The 22,257-nt window shown below is 42.2% G+C and overlaps 1 protein-coding gene across 2 annotated transcripts in view; it reads right to left on the bottom strand.

Moving 5' to 3' along the window:
• The window catches only part of ITIH5 (inter-alpha-trypsin inhibitor heavy chain 5), a 106,851-nt gene that overhangs the window by 49,371 nt on the left and 35,223 nt on the right, over positions 1 to 22,257 (bottom strand). For both annotated transcript variants that reach the window (XM_003257618.4, XM_030819340.1), the window contains exons 6-7: positions 6,664 to 6,833; positions 5,531 to 5,647 (exon numbers count right to left, since the gene is read on the bottom strand). In XM_003257618.4, the coding sequence (XP_003257666.4) occupies positions 5,531 to 5,647; positions 6,664 to 6,833 (287 nt within the window). The remainder of the gene's footprint in view (positions 1 to 5,530; positions 5,648 to 6,663; positions 6,834 to 22,257) is intronic.

Below are 22,257 nucleotides of genomic sequence, written 5' to 3'. Positions count from 1 at the left end.
CAAGTAATTATTTTAAATGCCAACTATGTGTCCTACATTGCAATAAATGCAGCAAGGTCTTTCAGGCCTGTCAAAGATGAGGGGAGCCAAGAACATCGGGAATAACTGAATGAGTCTTAATAGAATCCATGTGGATGCATGACAAATGTCCCACATTGCCAAGCCTGTCAACACAATATGAAAGCCCTTTGCCTGGAGTAATTGTCCTCTTCACCAATAGACACAACATCATATACAAGACTCTTCAAAGAGCCAGCCAAGCTTTTCACTTAGTACTGTGGCCTTGGAGAAGCTGAGAACTGCAAAAATAGTTGGCAATTTTCAAAACCACTCAAGGCAGCGAGGGGCTTTCAAAACTGCTCAGACATGTGTTTGGCTGGTCTAGGGTGGCTCTCCTGGAAAGAGGCCATGCTGAAGCTTCGAAGCCAGCAGAGTGCATGCCAGACTTTCAGCGGCTAGCAAGGAATGGAATTTTAATATCCAGGAATGAAGGAAGAAGGGAGAATAACAAATGATCTGACATCTGTTATTACATTGCTCTTGCATCATGCGAGGAAATCCCTGCTTTCTGCAATGCAGCCTTCTCAATTGGGTCTTGAAATGTAAGACTGCCTTGACCTTGCATCCATTTGCACTTCTGCCAGCTGCACACATGTGTGCCTTCTTACCACAACCACGCTGTTACTTGCACGGTACATGGCTTAGTTCTCAGATTTCAGACCTGGGACTGAAGTCTGCCACCACCATGTTTTAGCCAACTTATCCACCTTTGCAGAGCCTCAGTTTCTCCATCAGTAAAATGGAGATGACAACCAAATTATTTTAAAGATTAAAGATTCTTAGATTAAATCATTCACATAATACTCTTAGCTATTTTGGAAATGCCCCATGCCGTATTTTTAAGAAGTGCCCAAATTATTTTATGATTAAAGGTACATTTAGGAGACCCTGATTTAGTTCATTAGTTTTTCTCTGGACAATTTGGGGCAGGGTTCATTTTTCTGAGGGTTATTTGGCAAGAAGGTTCTTGATCATTCTCCCATAGGAAGTGGAAGACAACCCTGGGGCACTGGATTGGACTAGGTTTGGGGTTAAACCCTGAAGTGACTCTGGCACCTGAGATGCATTTCTTCAATTACTAATATGCTTGATGATTTTTTCATAATTTTATCAAATCTTCTTATTTCTTTCTAGTAGCTTGTTTTATATCCTTTGCTCATTTTCTTATATAGGATTAATTTTCATTAATCTGGAACAGTTCTTTACGTATTAATAATACACTTATGTCTTTTTTCTGCATGTCATTTTCTAGTCTTTTGTTTACTTTTTTTTGTTTACAACAAAAATTTAAAATTTTTACGTAGCTAAAGTTATTGATTTTCCCCTTTGTAATTACTTTTAGGCTTAAAAGTGATGATACTGCTTTTATGCTTAGAAAGTTTCTTCCCACTTGAAAATCAGTTAAATATGCACCTGCATTTTTTTATACATATTTTGGGGTGTGGTTCATTGATTACCTTAAGCCTCTTAACCCATTTGGAATTCTTAGCCTGGTAACAGTTTTAAATGTTATAAATTGGCACAGACTTTTTAGAAAATGTTTTTGGAATATGTACCAAACCCACAAATGAGTTGGTATTCTTTGCCCCAGTAATTCCAATTCTAAGAATCTAATTTAAGAAAATGACAGGGCATGCATCAGGCATTTCTACAGGAAGACTGTCATCCCGATGGGGTTTATTATCACAAAAAATGGAAATGGCTGAAAAGTCTCTAACAGGTGGAGGGTGAATAAATGTTCTGCAGCTACACGCTCCCATATGGTTACTATTAGCCACATATTAACTATGCAAATTTAAATTTATTAAAATTAAAAATTCAGTTCCTCACTTGCATTAGCCATACTTCACTTGCTCAACAGCCATATGTGACTAGCGGCTATTGTATTGGACAGCACAGGTGTAGAACATTCCCATTCTCATAGAAGCTTCTAGTGAACAGTGTTGCTCTATGGCCATTAGAATCAGGTTTTTAAAGAATATTTAACGCCATAAGATATATTCATAATATGGGGGTGAATAAAAACATCAGAATACAAACTATTCAGTAGTCACAGGAATTCAGACTGGTTGCAGTTAATTTAATCATAAATATCTTCAGCAAGTTATGTTTGTTCAGAGGAAATACAAACCCTGCCCCCATGAAAAAGCTTTTTTTTTTAGAAAGAAAAAGAAAGAACATCTGAAGATTCATAGGTATCTAGGAATTAAATGAGATGCCTGGGGAAACCCAGCACATGGCACCCACTCAGTAACTGTTAAGTGATTCAAAATCCAAATGGAAATTATCATACTGATCATATGTCAGCCTAATTAACACTGTATTCTGTGGCCCACAGTGGTCTTAAAAGAAGCCATGATTATTCTTCTGTCAGCATCTATCACGCAGCCATCAATGTCACAAAACAACTTGGTCAACAAATGGCACTTAAGAACTTGTAGTACATAGGGCCGGGCGCAGTGGCTCATGCCTGTAATCCCAGCACTTTGGAAAGCCGAGGCGGGCAGAGTACCTGAGGTTAGGAGTTCGAGACCAGCCTGGCCAACATGGTAAAATCCCACCTCTACTAAAAATACAAAAATTAGCTGGGCATGGTGGCGAGCACCTGTAATCTCAGCTACTTGGGGGAACTGAGGCAGGAGAATTGCTTGGACCCGGGAGGTGGAGGTTGCAGTAAGCCGAGATCATGCCATTGCACTCCAGCCCAGGTGACAGAGTGAGACTTCGTCTCAAAAAAAAAAAAAAAAAAAAGAACTTGTAGCCCATAATGCGAAGAACTTCACAGGGTATTTGGTAAATAAGGAAAGGCTATGTGGCCTCTAAAACATCGATAAATATCAGCCACTATAAGAGAAAGCTTCACTTTGGTGTAATGAAAACTTTGGGGAAAACTTTGGGAAACCTACAAGTAACTTGAGCCCTAAGGGACTCCAAAGTTTGGATTTCGCAGACACAGACAAGCACATGTTCACTGTGCTTGAGAAAATATAAAATTAAAAACTTTGTAAAAAACGGAAAATCCTAAAACGTCACAGAGGAGATTTGAAAAAGAACTTAAACAAATATTTTCTTTAGCTTCCCAGTAAGAACTAAAAAAGCTAAACAAATGGGGTTTAAAAAAAATCTTTAAAGTAGCAGAGAGCAAACAAAACAGTGAGAAAAAAAAAATCTGAGAGAAGATGCAAATTTTAACAGGTGAGCTCAGCATTTGGGACCACTTGTGTCTCAAGGGTGTTTGTCAAGGCTGAAGAGACACCTGAGAGGCTGCGCATCCCCTTTGTAGCTTAGGGGTGCTCTGGCAAACCTACACTATGTGCAAAGCAGAAATACGCCAGCTCCTCAAAGTTCTGCCGTCCCGCTTCGAGCCATCTGGGCTGCCCAAACACCTCCACCCCTGAAAATGGACCAAAGTAATCCCAGATTTTAATTCCCCCAGCGACCTGATAGAAACAAGCCCAAACCTTCTCTAGAGGAATAGACCATCATCCTAGGCCTCAAACTATTTCTACAAACAGATTTTCAAATATTATGTTCATCATTCGATCACTGCCAATGTAGAATACCATACCTAGTAAAAACTATCCTTAAAGGATAAAAGTAAAATAAATCATTTTCAGACAAAGATAGAGAATTCTTTTTAAAAGTATGCTCATGGATGATGTTCCTCATGCAAAAGAAAAGGAACCCCAGATGGACAGTCAAGAAAGCAGAAGGAAGAAAAAGTCAAAAATGGAGCAGTTGGCAGGTTGCCCTCTGGACAAGCACGTGATGTTAAAGAACCACTAAAAGCTGATTCACAGAGCAAGGTTATTTTCCCCCTCTATTAGTTAGACATTATATTTGGCTCTCCTCTAAAACAAGCTTGTCCAACCCCCAGCCCATGGGCCACATGCAGCTCAGGTCAGCTTTGAATGCAGCCCAACACAATTTCATAAACTTTCTTAAAACATTGTGAGATTTTTTTGCGTGATTTTTTTTTTTTTTTAGCTCATTAGCTATTGTTAGTGTGAGTGTATTTTATGTGTGGCTCAAGACAATTCTTCTTCTTCCAGTGCGGCCCAGGGAAGCCAAAAGATTGGATACCCCTGCTCTGAAAGAAAACAGTTAAATCCTAGTCTCGCATCATATTTTGGAATATGTTTTTGCTCTATTGGAGTGTAGGAAAACCAGATGCCATGAAAAACCAGAAAATCATGGAAAACCAAAAGAAACCAGAAGATACAGATTTTAATGCCAGATTTTTAAAACATAAATGGCCAAAGAAGCCATTCATAAAGTAGTAGATTGAGATTGAGAAAAAATAGTTGCAATAGTTTATCAGCTAGGAGTAGGTTCAACTGCGTGTGAGGCAGGACCTGGAGGTGGATGCAGGTTGGACAGAGTTTCTATGAGATTTGAGATAGTATCTCACTCATTAAATCACAAATGCATCGTGAATTGTATAAAAAAATGAAGTAAGCCAGGCGTGGTGGCTGATGCCTGTAATCCCAGCACTTTAGGAGGCCGAGACAGGTGGATACCTAAGGTCAGGAGTTCAAGACCAGCCTGGCCAATGTGATGAAACCCTGTCTCTACTAAAAATACAAAAATTAGCCAGGTGGCTGGGGTATGCCTGTAATCCCAGCTACTCAGGAGGCTGAGGCAGGAGAATCCCTTGAATCCAGAAGGCAGAGGTTGCATGCAGTGAGCTGAGATCGCGCCATTGCACTCTAGCCTGGGCAACAAGAGCAAAACTCCATCTCAAAAAAATAAGTAAAATAAAATAGATAATGAATTTTAAAAGACAAACTAAGAGATTTATGTTTTTGAAGAATGTAAAGATATTAGCTGGTCTGGCAGCCAGTAGCTCTGTTTTCTATAATGTGAGTTTGAAATGTATCGTATATGAAGGATTCTGACATTTATGATAGCAGAATAAGAAAGTCTTTTCCAGTGGTTTGTAAGAAAAGTATAAATAGTCATATTTTCAGGAATCTAATTTTTCAACATAAACTACGTGACCCCTGAATGTCTCCCCACCACCCTGGAATTTTAAGATTCATCCTAAGTTTTGTGACAACATCAGTCCTGACTTACTGTGACCTGAGTTCTTTATTCTAAGGAGGCTTCCAACGATTCTATTCCACTGTTCTCAAAGGAATCATCACTGAACAGAATTACTCCATCAACGATAGTGCTGAGGACTGGCCCTGTCGATGTATTCCTGTCTCACTTACATTATCCACTCTGCCGCTGCCATTTATTTCAAGGGGTTTCTACAGCACGTCCCTCTGCTCTCTTAAAACCACCACGCTGAAATACAGTTTATGTCAAACGACTTAACTGAATCCGCTCAGGAAGGCTCGCCACAGGCAGGAGTCGCTGGATGGTAAAGCTGACGTTTGGCATCTACTGAACTTTATTCGCAAAGCAAGTCACTGTCACAGGCAAAAGCGAGACAGGAGTACATGGGCGGTTGGCACTCACTCACCTGCCGGAGTTTGGTTCCCACCATAGAAGCACTGCTGTCAAGCACGAATACCACATTCTTGGGTAAGGGAGGAAGGTCTTTAGGAGCAAAGTAATGCACAAAATAACCATTTAGAACCTGGTGGAGGGAAAAGAAAGTAAAAACGGTAGTACCTAGAGTGGGGAGGAAAAATACCTGAAGTGGGTAGTCTATGGAATTTCTAAAAGTTAAAGCATGTCAAAGCGTTTAGGGTCAGATTCCACACCTGGAGTAAAATTATCTAAGGCCCTGACCCCTCCAAGAGAACTAATTGCTAATTTAATCTGTATAAGGGTGGACTCTTCCCTTTAAAATTGATCAATGATGACTACCAGTTCAAGTTTAATTATCCATCCCCTGGACCTTTGCTACTCGAGAATTCTGCTTCCTTCATTATCTGTTTTTTTTACCAAGCATCTTACAAGTTGAGACATCAAGATTCTCTACATTCTGGATGAAATTAATAGGTTTTAATATCCCCACCCTGTCTCTGGAACAGTAAGACCTAAAGGGAAATGAGCACTCTCTTTTAATTAAAATGGAACACGGACCAAGCACGGTGGCTCATGCCGGTAATCCCAGTGCTTTGGGAGGCTGAGATGGTCGGATCACTTGAGGTCAGGAGTTCGAGACCAGCCTGGCCGCCATGGTAAAACCCCATCTCTACTAAAAATACAAAAATTAGCGGGGCGTGATGGTGGGTGCCTGTAATCCCAGCTACTCGGGAGGCTGAGGCAGAAAAATCGCTTGAACCTGGGAGACAAAGGTTGCAGTGAACCGAGATTGGCCACTGCACTCCAGCCTGGGTGACAGAGTGAGACTCGGTCTCAAAAATAAAATAAAATGGAGCATGAACTAAAATTCTAATTTCATCTAAAACACCACAGGGAGCTTTATATTACAGATTTCACTTGCTCTACAGATTACTGAAGCCGGAAATAGGTACCCTCAGCAAAAAAATACCACTAGTCTCGTTGAAGAAATATCTTGGATTAAAACAAATCTACTAAGAAGCAGAAAGTTCTCTCTCCCTTGGGTAAATATTGGAATCCACAGTCTGAGTCTATCCAAAGTACCGACCAACCAACATGAAATAGCAACAACGATCCCATTACCTGGATGTCCCCAATGCTCTGTTCTCTATTGACGTCATATCTAATGATAAAGTCTCCCAAAATTCCATTCTGGGCAATCCTGGCTTGTTGTACTACAGTAGGTTTAAAAATGATGTTGGCAAATGTTTCATTTTGGTTGATGACAGTGGATGGGGGAGGCCCAGAATCATCTGCAAACAAGATAGAAACATAATTAATAACTTAATATATATTTTTCCAAAAAGAAATAAGAACTGTTTGGCAGACACAGAGTTTTAGATTTCATTTTATTACAGGCTTCTATTTCACAGGAACTTCTAAGACTGTACTCATATATCACAATACAAGAGTTATGTCATCATATAGTTCCCTCTTATGCCTCTTTTTGAACCTTTTCTTATGAACATTTTTAAAACACACAAAAGTAGAGAGAACAGTAAAATGAACCCCTGTACCCATCACCCAACTTTAACAATCATCAGCATGTTACCAATCTTTTGCATCTGTTTTTATCTATTCCCCATTTTTTCCTAGAGTATTTTAAAACAAATTCCAGACACTATATTTCATCCATAAATACTCCAGTAAGTCTTTACCTGTAAGAACTCTTTTACTAACATAACCACAAAACCATTATCACAACTAACAAAATTAATGCTCAATACCCTATTATTACCTAATTCTCAGTTTATATTTAAATTTATCTGATTCCCTAAAGAAAGTGCCTTGGTATGGTTGATTTGTTTGAATCAAGATTAGAACAAAGTCCCCAATCACATTCCATTTTTTCCATCTTTTAATTTCCAGTGTCTGCCTCCACCTCTTTTCTGCTGCTACATATATGTGATAAATTGCTGGTCATTTGTCCTTCAGGATTTCTCTTTTTCTGTATTCCTTTTTTTTTTTTTTTTGAGACAGAGTCTCACTGTGTCACCCAGAGTGCAATGGTGCAATCACAGCTCACTTTTGGACTCAATTGATTCTCTCACCTCAGCCTCCCAAGTAGCTGGGACTACAGGCACGCACCAGCATACCTGGATAATTTTTTGTTGTTGTTTTTTGTAGAGACAGGGTCTTGCTATGCTGCTCAGACTGGTCTTGAACTCCTAGGCTCAAGCCATCCTCCTGCCTCGGACTCCCAAAGTTCTAGGAGTATGGGTGTGAGCCACCATGCCCGGCTTATAGCTCGTTAAAAAAAAAAAAATTCTCACAGCTTTTTAACATGAAATTTAGGATATAAATTAGAATTACAGAAAGATAAACGATAAATGGATATTATGTAATTTATGAAAACCTAGTGTGATGACAGATTAAGCAAAGAGCATCCCATCTTTTACTCCTGACCTTCATTTCCGGTTAGAACACAGAGAATTATTTAGCAAACTACTCATGTTTATAAAGCCAAACAACACCATATCTATGTACTTAGCAATAAAAACCCAAACGATGAGGTCTGCATGCACTCTGGAGAATATAAAAACATAAACAAGAATTCTTAATCATAAGGGCATGTGGAGGCTTTTTATCCAGATATTGAATCAAAGACAGACTTAAAACTGCTGCAAAGCCTCTGACTATCTTTTTAAATGTACTCAAGTTGATAGCATGAAATAGGCTGACCAGCAATTTCCCATCTCCAATCAGCAGAATGAAAAAGGAAATGAGGCGTTAAGTGGCCACAGTAATTTGTATTTAAAAATAAACTTCCTTCTGCTGAGGGTTTATTAGACACAAAAGTCAAAGGAAGTTTAAACATTTCCTTTAACAAAACAGACAATTATTTTTCAGAGACAATTTAGGTGTAACCTTAACAGGAACCACAAGGTAGAACAGATTCTTCTATTATTTGCACTTATCAAGGACAAGGATTTTGGAAGTGATCAGAGAGCCAGCAAAGAGAAAAGGTTATTTTTGTAAGGAGATAGTTACATAAGAGAGAACATGCATCCACAGATCTGCTCATCTGAAGGACCTGGGAAAATCTAGACAGTGCATGCACAGGTGGCACAGTCCAGGTCACTACCAGCATGGTTGAAGATGCCTTAGAACCATTAGGAGAAAGAAACGGGTGCTGAAAAAGGAAAAGTCCTCGAAATCAAAGGAAATTGCATGTTGTCCAGGGTCAATCTCTCATTAGTGGTCACTGTTAAAGCACCCAGAGTGACAGGCATCATAATATATTAGCTAAGAACGCAGGATCGTAGTCAGAAACCTGCATTCAAATATTGGTTTCACTTCTTATCAGCTGTGAGACTTTGAGCAAGTTACTCAGCCTTGGTTATCTCATCTGTAAAATGGATTAATGATAGTACCAATCTCACAGTACTGAAAAGATCAAGTGATGTCATGTACTTAGCACCATTCCAGTTCACAGTCAGCAGTCATGCTAGCTTCTATCATTACTGTATTAGTCCATTTTCACACTGCCATAAAGAAGTACCTGAGACTGGGTAGTTTATACAGAAAAGAGGTTTAACTGACTCACAGTTCCGCATGGCTGGGGAGGCCTAGGGAAACTTACAATCACGGCAGAAGGCAAACGCGAAGGGAGCACATCTACATGGTGGCAGGAGAGAAAGGGAGAACCGGGAAGCGTCAGACTTTTAAACCACCAGATCTCGTGAGAACTCACTCACTATCACGAGAACAGCAAGGGGGAAATTCACCTCCATGGTCCAATCACCTCCCACCAGGCCACTCCTCTGACACACGGGGATTACAATTCAAAATGCAATTTCGGTGGGGACACAGAGCCAAACCATATCAATTTCCAACCTTAACTATATAAAACAGAAGGAGGGCCCAGGCACGGTGGCTCACGCCTCTAATCCCAGCACTTTGGGAAGCTGAGGCGGGTGGATCACCTGAGATCAGGGTTGGAGTTTGAGATCAGCCTGGCCAACGTGGAGAAACCTCGTCTCTACTAAAAATACAAAAAATTAGGTGGGTGTGGTGGCTGTAATCCCAGCTACTCAGGAGGCTGAGGCAGGAGAATATCACTTGAACCCGGGAGGTGGAGGTTGCAGTGAGCTGAGATCGTGCCATTGCACTCCAGCCTGGGCAACAAGAGCAAAATTCCATCCCACCAACCCCTACCCCCGCAAAAAAAAAAAAAAAAAAAAAAAAAAAAAAGTAGAAGGAGCAATTAAATATACAACTATAAACACAAGTCAAACTTGGGATACCACAAGGCAATAAAAACAAAAGAACTAATATTGCTATTTAGAACATGGTTGAACCTCACAGTCTTCTTGAGTGAAAATATCAGATACAAAAGGGCATGTTCTCTCTGCCTCCATCTACATAAAGTTCAAGAGGAGCATGAAATATCCATGGCAACTGGAGTAGAACAGTGCTGACTTTTGAGGGCCGGCTACGGACCAGGAAAGAGCACATGGTAATTTTGAGGAAGGGAGAAAATATTCCATGTCTTGAGGTGGAAGGCAGTTGTATGAGTGTATACCTATGTAAAACTTTATCAAGCTGTACACGTGACATTTGTGCCCTTTATGGTGTATGTACACCCCAGTTATTAACATTTAAATTTATTGTTAGCAAAGTGGATTAAACAGGCATTCCCCAGCATGGAACATAACAATGTTATTTGCCAAACAGACCCCTCTCTGTCCTTCTCCTTAGGATGAATGTGCATGGGCATTTATTAAATGAGGATTAGGTGTGTCCAGAGCAATTCCAGCCGGCAGAATTAGGACCAGGGAGAGTTTCCGGGAGGCACTTTTCAGCGCAGTGTTGGTGAACCCTAAGAAAGCTGTCCTGTTGGGATCGGCCACTTTCACAACCCATCCCATGACAAGGGCTCAAGTGAACCCTGGAATAATCCCCACCCCCCACGAGGGTGTAGAGCAGCTCTCACAGTGTGATCTTGAACCAGCAGCATCAGCAGCTCCTGGGAACTTGCTAGAAATGCCAATTCTCATGCCCACCCCAGAAACTCGGAGTCAGAAACTCTGGGGATGGGACTCCGCCATTTGTGTTTTAACGAGCCCTCAGGGTGATTCCTGTTTTTGCCCATAGAAAATAGGCATGTGCCTTACACATAGAAAAGAGTCAATAAAATCTGTTGCATGCAATTAGGCAGCACTTAGATTATCTCTAAGATTCTACAATAATTAGATTAGACTGTCTTTATGCTGCCAGCATGTACCTACTTAGTCTTGCTTCCAATCTCTCTCGTGAAAATGCTTTTTACAAGCTCCCTGAATTAACACCATTCATGGCTGAGTAAAAGCACTGGGGATTAGAAAGTATAATTTCTCTCTTCATCATTCACTTGACTAGGCTCTTTGATATGGACCATGAGGAAGGATACTGTATGATTATTTTGGTTTCCTAGTGACCTCTGGTTTTACTAGCTCATGATGAAAATTCATGAGATTCAACTAAATGGGCTTATTTTACACACCCAAAGAATGGGTTGATTCTCAGTTTGGTTACTCACCAAGGAGCCTAGTTCCTGAGGCCAACGACCACCCAGTAAGAACCAGACAGTAAATGTGACCCAATAAATTTTTCACTACTTTTTTTTTTAAGTTTACTGGGAGAAATTCCAGAGGAGCATCTCTAGAAAATAGAATCATCTTTTTATTAAGGAGGAAAAAAATCTGTTAAGTAGGTTCGTATGGGCTGTTCCACAGTTACTGACCAAAATCCCAGAGCAGAAGAACATCACTCCGTTTTTCCTTGCTGTGAATGGGGGCTCACCCTGCTGACCACCACAGATATTTCCTAAGCACAAAAATGAATGTCACCCACAGGGTCCTCAGAGTCACAGGTTAATGAAGACTGCAAGGAAAGACATTGGTGCAGACCAAAAAAGAGGAAGAATCTGACCCACTTGTCTAACGAGAACCCATGTCTCTTTCCTCCTTCGTGTTCTCTCCTTCTTGCCCACTTCTATGGCGAGCTGGAGCAGCTGCTCCGATTTGAGGGAGGCCAAGTCTTCTAATGCCATCTTCCTGTCTTCGTGCGGGCATTGGCGGTCCCATGCAAGCCAAACCCAGGGACACACAACTGCCTCTCCTGCCCTCAGGAACATTCACTCCCGCTCTTCCTCCACTCACTGACTCTGCCCTGCCTCTCAGGCCACCAGGGTTCCCAGGGGCTCTCTTCTTTTCTAAAGCCCAGTATTTTAGAGCAAGAAGTTTTGCGTTATCTTTGCAAACTACAGAATACCAAAGAGAGAGGGCTCTAGAGTGTGACTGAATCAAAACGACTGACTTAGTATTCCTGAGCTTCAGTCCCACGTCTGTTACCTGGGAACAATTCCACAGTCACAGAATCATTGTTGAGATGAAGTAAGATCTCATATGTAAGGTGCCCCGCGTAGTGCCTGGCAGACAGTAGGTGCTCAATACATACTAGCTCCATCCTCTTCCACTTCAGAAGTAGTTTTTTATACTCTTTGTCCATTATGAAAGGCAACTTATAAAGAAAAAATGCTCTTTGATAACATACAGTTCACATTTTGTCATAACAGTTTTCTCTATGCCACTGAAAGCTTGATAAAAACAAATAATATTTCAAAAGGACAGACCTTCATAACAGGAAATTCAATATATATACACGTTATACATATGTCAATATACTTATATAAAGACTAACCTTTTAAAAAAAGAATAATCTTTACAAAATATAATGAAGTCAGTAGCTGTCTGAAAGTCCCCTAAAATTATACACAGAAGTTTGCACGCAAGTGTAAATGAACATTTTTTTCTGAAGAAAGGATGCATTGATTTTGCCACATTCTCCAAGGACTCTAAAGAAAGTTAAGAACAATGCCTATAAGTGCCAGTAAATATTCCTCTGACTGATCCTATTGGGTAATGACAAAGTACTTTATAGCTTGTGCATCAGAGTTGAAGAGAACAAAATGTATGTCCTTAATGATGTCCTGATACGTGTTTGCTGGTCACAAACATACAATCTTTTCCTAGACAATTATCACATGGGGAAAGATGGCAGCCAACTGCTATGTAAAATGCCAAAGGTGAAAAGATGGAGGAGAAGAGCCCCATGCTCAAAGCCGTGGGCTGGAAGCGCCACCCTCTGGGTTGATAGGGAGAGGGATTTCCTGGCCTCTGTTTCCTGAGGGTCTGGGTTTTGGCTGCTGTCGGAGAAAAGCAGCCAACACCTGGTGCATTGACAAAAGGATTTCCCAACGCACACTGCCTGCTCATTTCCTCTTTAGAAAGAAACTTAAATTGTCTATGTTTGTTTATGAACCCTGCTTACCTGGGATCCAACGAGGCAATTTCTTAAATATATGGCGGTCAAAAATACTGTGAATAATTGGAGCACTACCCTCTGAGGGTGGCAATAAAGACAAAACTCAAGCAAATCAGCAGAGGATTGAAAGAAAAACTGGTACCACAGAGGCAATGATGACGAGAAGGAATTTGGTTAAATACCTTCATAAGGCCGGGCGCGGTGGCTCACACCTGTAATCCCAGCACTTTGGGAGGCTGAGGCGGGCGGGTCACAAGGTCAGGAGATCAAGACCATCCTGGATAACACGGTGAAACTCCGTCTCTACTAAAAATACAAAAAAATAGCCAGGCATGGTGGCAGGCACCTGTTGTCCCAGCTACTCGGGAGGCTGAGGCAGGAGAATGGCATCAACCCAGGAGGCGGAGTTTGCAGTGAGCCAAGATCTGCGCCACTGCACTCCAGCCTGGGTGACAGAGTGAGACTCCGTCTCAAAAAAAAAAAAAAAAACCTTCATAAGTCTCTTACTATCCACAGTTTTCTTTTGGGAAAGGATTTTTCTTCCCCCTACATGAATGTTTGGTATTTTAAATCCTTTTGGAAAACAGCATCATATAGATATGATAGCAACACAGAGCACAGAATACTAACTCAAATTTACAGCTGAAGGGATTTAAACTCAACTGTAGTATTTTATAGTTAAGTAGATGTTTGCCCAGGTTTCTTAGCAAATCAGCTTTCTTCACTGCTTATTCAATGCTCTTGCTTCCTAAAATAATAGATTCCTGACTCTCAGTTTCCCATATTTGAAAAAATTTCCCAAGAGAGACTATGCGTGAAAACAAGTACAACTACCTCACCCAGCAAGCACACATTCTAAAAGTTAACCCTTAAAAATACGCATTCACAGGCATGTAATCCTAGCTACTTGGGAGGCTGAGGCAGGAGAATCACTTGGACCCAGGAGGCAGAGGTTGTGGTGAGCCAAGATCACACCATTGCACTCCAGCCTGGGCAACAAGAGCGAAACTCCATCTCAAAACAAACAAACATGCATTATCAGGCCAAGCACAGTGGCTCATGCCTGTAATCCCAGCACTTTGGGAGGCCAAGGCTTGCAGATCACCTGAGGCCAGGAGTTCCAGTCCAGCCTGACCAACATGGTGAAACCCCATCTCTACTAAAAATACAAAAATTAGCTACTAGGGAGGCTGAGGCAGGAGAATTGCTTGAACCTGGGAGGCAGAAGTTGCAGTGAGCCAAGACTGTGTCACTGCACTACAACCTGGATGACAGAGTGAGACTCTGCCTCAAAAAAAAAAAAATATATATATATATATATATATATATATATATATATATATACATATGCATTATCCCTTTCTGCCATCATGTGTCCATTGGAGACCTCAAATACTAGCTGCTCCAAGCATTTGAAATTCAACCAAATGGAAGCCCACCAGAAACAATGGTAGAGCAGCCAAGAATATGAGATGGAGAGACTTCTGTTAAATGCCTTTACAGTGTTCTCTGGCACACAGGCAGAGCAGGGGCTAATAACTGAAAAAAGCGGAGTGGCACTTGGTGCAGACACACAGTGTAATATAATTCAGCCTTTAAAAGAAGAGAAATGTCAACATGTGGTACGACATGGATAAACTTTGAGGACATTATGTCAGGTGAAATAAGCCAGACACAAAAGAACAGATACTGTAGAAGTCCACTTACATGAGGTATGCAAAGTTGTCCAATTCATAGATGAGACAGAAAGGAGAACAGTGGTTATCTGGGACCAGGGGGAAGGAGAGATGAGGAGTCAGTGTTTAATGGGTACAAAGTTTCAGTGTGGGAGATGAAAAAGTTCAGGAGATTGGCAATACATCAATGTGAATGGACTTAACACTGCCAAACACTTAGAAATGACTCAGATGGGCCGGGCGTGGTGGCTCACACCTGTAATCCCAGCACTTTGGGAGGCCAAGGCAGGTAGATCACTTCATGTGAGGAGTTAGAGATCGGCCTGGCCAACATGGTGAAACCCTGTCTCTACTAAAAATACAAAAATTAGCCAGGCCTGGTGGCGTGAGCCTGTAACCCCAGCTACTGGGGATCCTGAGGCAGGAGAATTGCTTGAACCCAGGAGGCAGAGATTGCCATGAGCCAAGACTGCACCACTGCACTCTTGCCTGGGTGACAGAGTGATACTCTGTCTCAAAAAAAAAAAAAAAAAGAAAAAGAAATGGCTAAGATGGTAAATCTTACATTTTATGCTTTTTATCACAATTTTTACAAAGTTTTTAACTGCCAACTCTAAGTTCTGCAAAGGCAGTGACAACATCTTAGACGTCTGTAGATTCCAGGAACCTCGCACAGCACCAGAAACATGTGAGAGTTCATGTCCAGCTTGTGGAACACTGAGGATGAAAATGATGAAACGCATTAGCACATAGCTGGGCAGATGGACAGAAGAGCCCTTCAAGGGAACTGATGTTTCTCTTCCCGAAAGTGTTCAGGGGGTGTGGCAGATGCTCTTGGTGATCTGCATCACATCCCCTGGCCCACCTCTGGTTCAGCCACAGCTGTGGTGGCCCGGGTCATACACACAACATCCACCTCCCACAGCAAGCCAAGGCAGCAGGAAAAAGGAAGAGTAAGAGTGAAGCGTCACGGTAAAGAGGAGGTGTCTCACCGGTATCGGGCTACAGAGAAACGCCAAAGCCTCTGTGCCACAGCCTTGGGTTGACCGAGCCACCGCCAACATCAAAACAAACGAGATAACATGGATTTCCATATTGGATTAAAAATCAAAACACAACCAACTACGGGGCCAAATGATTCATACCTGAATAATTTCTGTGTGAACAATGCTGGAAACCCTCACAGAACAACCAGACTGTTTCCTGGCAAAGGTACAGAGATTTCGCAGAGGCCAAACAGGGTCCTGCCCTTCCAGCTGCAGAGCAGAGACTGGACCCAGGCCGGGACCCTGGAGCTGGGGGTTTCACAGCCAGTCACAATGCAGCCCTTTAATAGGCAGAGTTGCCCGATTTAGCAAATTACAATACAGCATCCCTGGTTACGTTTGAATTTTGGATAAACAATGAATAATTTCCTAGTACAAGCATGTCCTAAATATCGCACAGGACATATTGTTTCTCTGAATTCAAATGAAACTGGGCATCTTATATCTCATCTGGAAACCCTAGCTAAGGGGGATTTATCTAGATTTTCTGTAACCAGAGTCTTCTGGAACCAAAGTTAGTTATTACTTTTGTCTCTTAATCCCTGCTTCATAACAACATAAGTGCTAGACCCAAGATCTGGCAAAATTTACCAACGTAAGCCAAGAAAGTGCTGAAAACCTGACAGCACTGTCATAATCAACAGTTATTTCCCGTCAGTTCCTTCAACAAACACCTACTGAGCACCCATTCTATGCCAGGTGCCACACCAAGTGCCTACAAAGACAACCGAAGCCTTCACAGCAAAGGCAGATCATGATGCTCACAGGGCAAAGAAAAACATCAGAATAATTTCAAAAACGGGGTGGTGGGCAAGGGGAGGGAAAGCATTAGGACAGATAGCTAATGCATGCGGGGCTTAAAACCTAGATGATGGGTTGATGGGTGCAGCAAACCACCATGGCACATGTATATATATGTAACAAACCTGCACGTTCTGCACATGGATCCCAGAACTTAAAATAAAAGAAAAATAAGAAAATAAGAAGATAAAGTAAAAAAAAAATGTAACAGATTCAATTCAAGCCCTTCTTGGGCATCAACTGAAATGCAGGACACTGTGCTAGTCTCTGGTTGAGGGGACTTGACCTTGCGGGATGTGTGGCTGGTCAGTAGCCTGCCCTCAAAGACAGCTGCAGTGTCAGCCACCAGGTCTTCCAAATAAAAGATCATAAAGCTGTATTTCCAATGGTTCTCTTCTTTCCAATGACGCTTCCTCAGTTCTTGGGATTATTTGAAGATTGACATTTTATTGGACACTTACATAGGAGTGATATGATTAAAAAGCAAGCCATAAATTGGATGGTACCCAGTCCTGTTATTTGCCTTCCCACACATGTGAAGGACCCACAGATAACTGCCAGAGAACACAGCAAACTGGCTTCCAGGGCATGTGGAGGGAGGGGGATTCTAACAACCTAGAATGTAATTTTTTCATTTTTAACAAAAGTCAAGGTGAATCTCACAGAACATGAAATTAACCTTTTTTTTTGAGACAGAATCTCACTGGTCTGTCACCCAGGCTGGAGTGCAGTGGTGCAATCTCAGCTCACTGCAACCTCCGCCTCCCAAATCCAAGCGATTCTCCTGCCTCAGCCTCCCGAGTAGCTGAGATTACAGGCACGCCACCACGCCCAGCTCATTTTTGGTTTTCAGTAGAGATGGGGTTTTACCATGTTGGCGAGGCCAGTCTCAAACTCCTGGCCTCGAGTTATCCACCCACCTCGGCCTTCTAAAGTGCTAGGATTACAGGCTTGAGCCACAGCGCCCAGCCAAAATTAACCATTTTAAAGTATACAAACAAATAGCACTTTGTACCTCCACAATGTTGTGCAAACACCACCTCTATTAAGTTCCAAAACATCTTCATCACCCCAAGGAAACTCTGTAACCATCCAGCAGCCACTTTCCATTTTTCCCTCCTCCCAGCCCCAGGCAACCACCAATCTGCTTTCTGTCTCTACAGATTTGTGTGTTCTGGACATTTCAGCTAAATGGAACCATACACATATGACCTTTTCAGTCTGGCTTGTTTCACTTAGCGTAATGTTTTTGAGGCTCCATGTTGTAGCATGTATCCGTGTTGTGGCAAGTATCCATGCTGTAGCATGTGTCTGTATTATAGCATGTATCCATGTTGTACCATGTATCTGTGTCGTGGCATGTGTCCATATTATACCATGCATCTGTGTTATGGCATGTATCCATGTTGTGGAATGTGTCCATGTTGTGCCATGTAGCCATGTTGTGACATGTGTCCATGCTGTAGCATGTATCTGTGTTGTGGCATGTGTCCATTTTGTACCATGTATCCATGTTATCACATGCATCCATGTTGTACCATGTGTCCATGTTGTACTATGTGTCCATGTTGTCCGGGTTGTCACATGCATCCATGTTGTAGCATGTGTTCATGTTGTAGCATGTGTCCTTGCTGTAGCATGTATCTGTGTTGTAGCATGTATCCTTGTTGTAGCATGTGTCCATGTTGTAGCATGTGTCCGTGTTGTAGCATGTGTCCATATTGTAACATGCATCCATGTTGTAGCATGTCTGTGTTGTGGCATGCATCCATGTTGTCATATGTATCTGCGTTATCACATGTGTCCATGTTGTAGCACGTGTCCATGTTGCAGCACGTGTCCATGTTGTAGCATGTGTCCATGTTGTAGCATGTGTCCATGTTGCAGCTTGTGTCCATGTTGCAGCATGTGTCCATGTTGTAGCATGTGTCCATGTTGTAGCATGTGTCCATGTTGCAGCTTGTGTCCATGTTGTAGCATGTGTCCATGTTGCAGCTTGTGTCCATGTTGCAGCTTGTGTCCATGTTGCAGCACGTGTCCATGTTGTAGCATGTGTCCATGTTGTAGCATGTGATGTGTCCATGTTGTAGCACGTGTCCATGTTGTAGCATGTGATGTGTCCATGTTGTAGCACGTGTCCATGTTGTAGCATGTGTCCATGTTGTAGCATGTGATGTGTCCATGTTGTAGCACGTGTCCATGTTGTAGCATGTGACGTGTCCATGTTGTAGCACGTGTCCATGTTGTAGCACGTGTCCATGTTGTAGCACGTGTCCATGTTGTAGCATGTGATGTGTCCATGTTGCAGCTTGTGTCCATGTTGTAGCACGTGTCCATGTTGTAGCACGTGTCCATGTTGTAGCACGTGTCCGTGTTGTAGCATGTGTCCGTGTTGTAGCATGTGTCCGTGTTGCAGCATGTGTCCATGTTGCAGCATGTGTCCATGTTGCAGCTTGTGTCCATGTTGCAGCTTGTGTCCATGTTGTAGCACGTGTCCATGTTGTAGCACGTGTCCATGTTGTAGCACGTGTCCATGTTGTAGCATGTGATGTGTCCATGTTGTAGCACGTGTCCATGTTGTAGCACGTGTCCATGTTGTAGCACGTGTCCGTGTTGTAGCACGTGTCCATGTTGTAGCATGTGATGTGTCCATGTTGTAGCACGTGTCCATGTTGTAGCACGTGTCCATGTTGTAGCATGTGATGTGTCCATGTTGTAGCACGTGTCCATGTTGTAGCACGTGTCCATGTTGTAGCACGTGTCCATGTTGTAGCACGTGTCCATGTTGTAGCACGTGTCCATGTTGTAGCATGTGATGTGTCCATGTTGTAGCACGTGTCCATGTTGTAGCACGTGTCCGTGTTGTAGCACGTGTCCGTGTTGCAGCACGTGTCCGTGTTGCAGCACGTGTCCGTGTTGCAGCATGTGTCCGTGTTGCAGCATGTGTCCGTGTTGCAGCTTGTGTCCGTGTTGCAGCTTGTGTCCATGTTGTAGCACGTGTCCATGTTGTAGCACGTGTCCATGTTGTAGCATGTGATGTGTCCATGTTGTAGCACGTGTCCATGTTGTAGCACGTGTCCATGTTGTAGCACGTGTCCGTGTTGTAGCACGTGTCCATGTTGTAGCATGTGATGTGTCCATGTTGTAGCACGTGTCCATGTTGTAGCACGTGTCCATGTTGTAGCATGTGATGTGTCCATGTTGTAGCACGTGTCCATGTTGTAGCACGTGTCCATGTTGTAGCACGTGTCCATGTTGTAGCACGTGTCCATGTTGTAGCACGTGTCCATGTTGTAGCATGTGATGTGTCCATGTTGTAGCACGTGTCCATGTTGTAGCACGTGTCCGTGTTGTAGCACGTGTCCGTGTTGCAGCACGTGTCCGTGTTGCAGCACGTGTCCGTGTTGCAGCACGTGTCCGTGTTGCAGCACGTGTCCGTGTTGCAGCATGTGTCCGTGTTGCAGCATGTGTCCGTGTTGCAGCTTGTGTCCGTGTTGCAGCTTGTGTCCATGTTGTAGCACGTGTCCATGTTGTAGCACGTGTCCATGTTGCAGCTTGTGTCCATGTTGTAGCATGTGTCCGTGTTTCATTCTTTTTCATGCCTGGATAATATTCCATTGTATGCATATACCACATTTTGTTTTTCCATTCACCTGTTCAGGAGCATTTTTGTTGTTTCCACTTTGGGGCTACTGTGAATACTGCTACTGTAGACATTTCTGCACAAGTATTTAAGTACCTGCTTTCAGTTATTTGGAATATATACCCAGAGGACTTGCTCCATCTTTACATCAATGACTCTCAATCCTGACTATACTCTGTAGTAACCTAGAAGGGTTTAGAAAGAATTCCAGACAACCCACTCTAGACAAGTCCTACCCTAGACAAGTTGAATTTGAATTTATTAGGCGGGGGCCAGGGACCTTTACTTTTGGGTGTGATATTCTATAAATGGATATTAAAAACTTAAAAATCTGTAAGTAATTTAAAAATTTTAGTTATTTGTAAAGTTAAGAATAATGCTGACTATTTTTTCTGCCACTCGACAGGTGTGGTTGTATGACTTTCATGGTTTATTCTTTCTATTCCTTGCTTTTTAAAAAAAGTTTTATGGAAGTTTAATTTACACACCATAACATTTACTCATTTTAAGTGTACAATTTACTACATACCTGGCATAGGTGCTCAGTAAGTGTTTGTTGAAGGAACTGAGGGGGAAATAACTGTTGGTTATGACAGTGATATTAGGTTTTCAGCATTTTCTTGACTTACGTTGGTAAATTTTGCCAGATCTTGGGTCTTGCTAGATCTCTTAACTTGCTCGTTTTAACTTTTTGAGGAAACTTCAAATGTTTTCCTGCTCCATTTTACATTCCAACCAGCAATGGACGAGGGTCCTAATTTTTCCACATCTTCCCCAACGCTTGTAACTTTCCTTTGTTTGTTCCGTTATAGCCATCCTAGGGTGTGAGAAGTGGTTTTGGTTTGCATTTTCCTAATGACTAATTGTGTTGAGCACCTTTTCCGATGCTTTTTGGCCATTCATATGTCTTCTTTGGAAGGACGTCTGTTCAAGTCCTTTGCTCATATTTTAATTGGGTCGTTTATCCTTTTGTGGTTGAGTTATAAGGATTCTTTGTATATTCTGGACACTAGACTCCTATCAAATATATGATTTGCAAATATTTTCTCCTATTCTGTAGGTTGTCTTTTTAGAATGTATTTTTTTAAGAGCATAACCAGATACTCTATCTCTTTCTTTCATGTTCTTAAGTGCCAAACACTTCTCGGTGATGAACCAGATGACAGGAGAACACGAAAACAGTTACAAAGGTCTCCCTATTCCCAGAGTTCAGATTTCCTTTTAATGTTAGGTTAGCGCAAGGTCTTCTAAGTCCCTCAGTTTTGACAGAGATGAGGAATTGAGGTTACCCAGGAACCCCAGGTGGCAGCTTGGAAACAGGGTCAAGCAGCCCAGGAAAAAAAAAAGAGTTTAGAAAACAAAGGGGTAGGAACTAAAGCCGAATATTTCTAGAAAACAGGACATCACAGTCTAGACCCCAAACTTTATTACCCATTGCAATCACAAGGGGATCTTTTTAATAAAAATACTGACACCTAGTTTCCATCCACAGCTATTTGATTTCATTGGCATGGGTGAGGCTTAAGCAATAGATTTATAAAAGCTCCCTGTGGATTCTAACAGGTGGCAAAGTTTGGGAACCACTGAGATTGGCAATGGAGCCATCAAACCACAGGGATAAAGGCTGACACTAAGCCAGACTTGGAGCCTTTTCTCTCAACGTGGGGTGGGGGTTGGAGTGGGAGCACTGCGGGAGGGGCAAGTGCCACAAGTCTAAGAAGCCAGAGAGGGACTCAAGTACCTTTAAGAAGCTCTTTTTTGACACCTAAATGTCCTGAACAATCATGCTTTTCTCCAAAAGAAGGTGAGATACCTAATTTAACGAGCTTAAGACTGTATTACAAAGACTGCACTGGCCCACTGAGCTTGCCTGTTGGGATTTCTCCATCTCTGGTCTCCATGTGGAAGAGCAGAAGCAGGAGATGGGAAGAGGTTGTTTCCACCAACCACATAATTCTGCGTTGGCCTGTGTCTGAGAGTGAAAACTTGTCGGTGGAAAAGAGGAACAAAATACATTTTAACAAGGATCTAAAGTTAGAGTAATCTGAGGGCCCCATGAAATTGAGAAACAACCTTGTTTAATTTTTTTTTTTTTTTTTTTTGAGACCAAATCTGACTCTGTCGCCCAGGGTGGAGTGCAATGGCACAAACTCGGCTCACCGCAGCCTCCGCCTCCCGGGTTCAAGCAATTCTCCTGCCTCAG

This window comes from Nomascus leucogenys, chromosome 9 (assembly GCF_006542625.1).
Source record: "Nomascus leucogenys isolate Asia chromosome 9, Asia_NLE_v1, whole genome shotgun sequence".
Lineage (NCBI taxonomy): Eukaryota > Metazoa > Chordata > Mammalia > Primates > Hylobatidae > Nomascus > Nomascus leucogenys.
The sequence above is the reverse complement of the archived record's forward strand: the minus strand, read 5'-3'. Positions and strand labels throughout refer to the sequence as shown.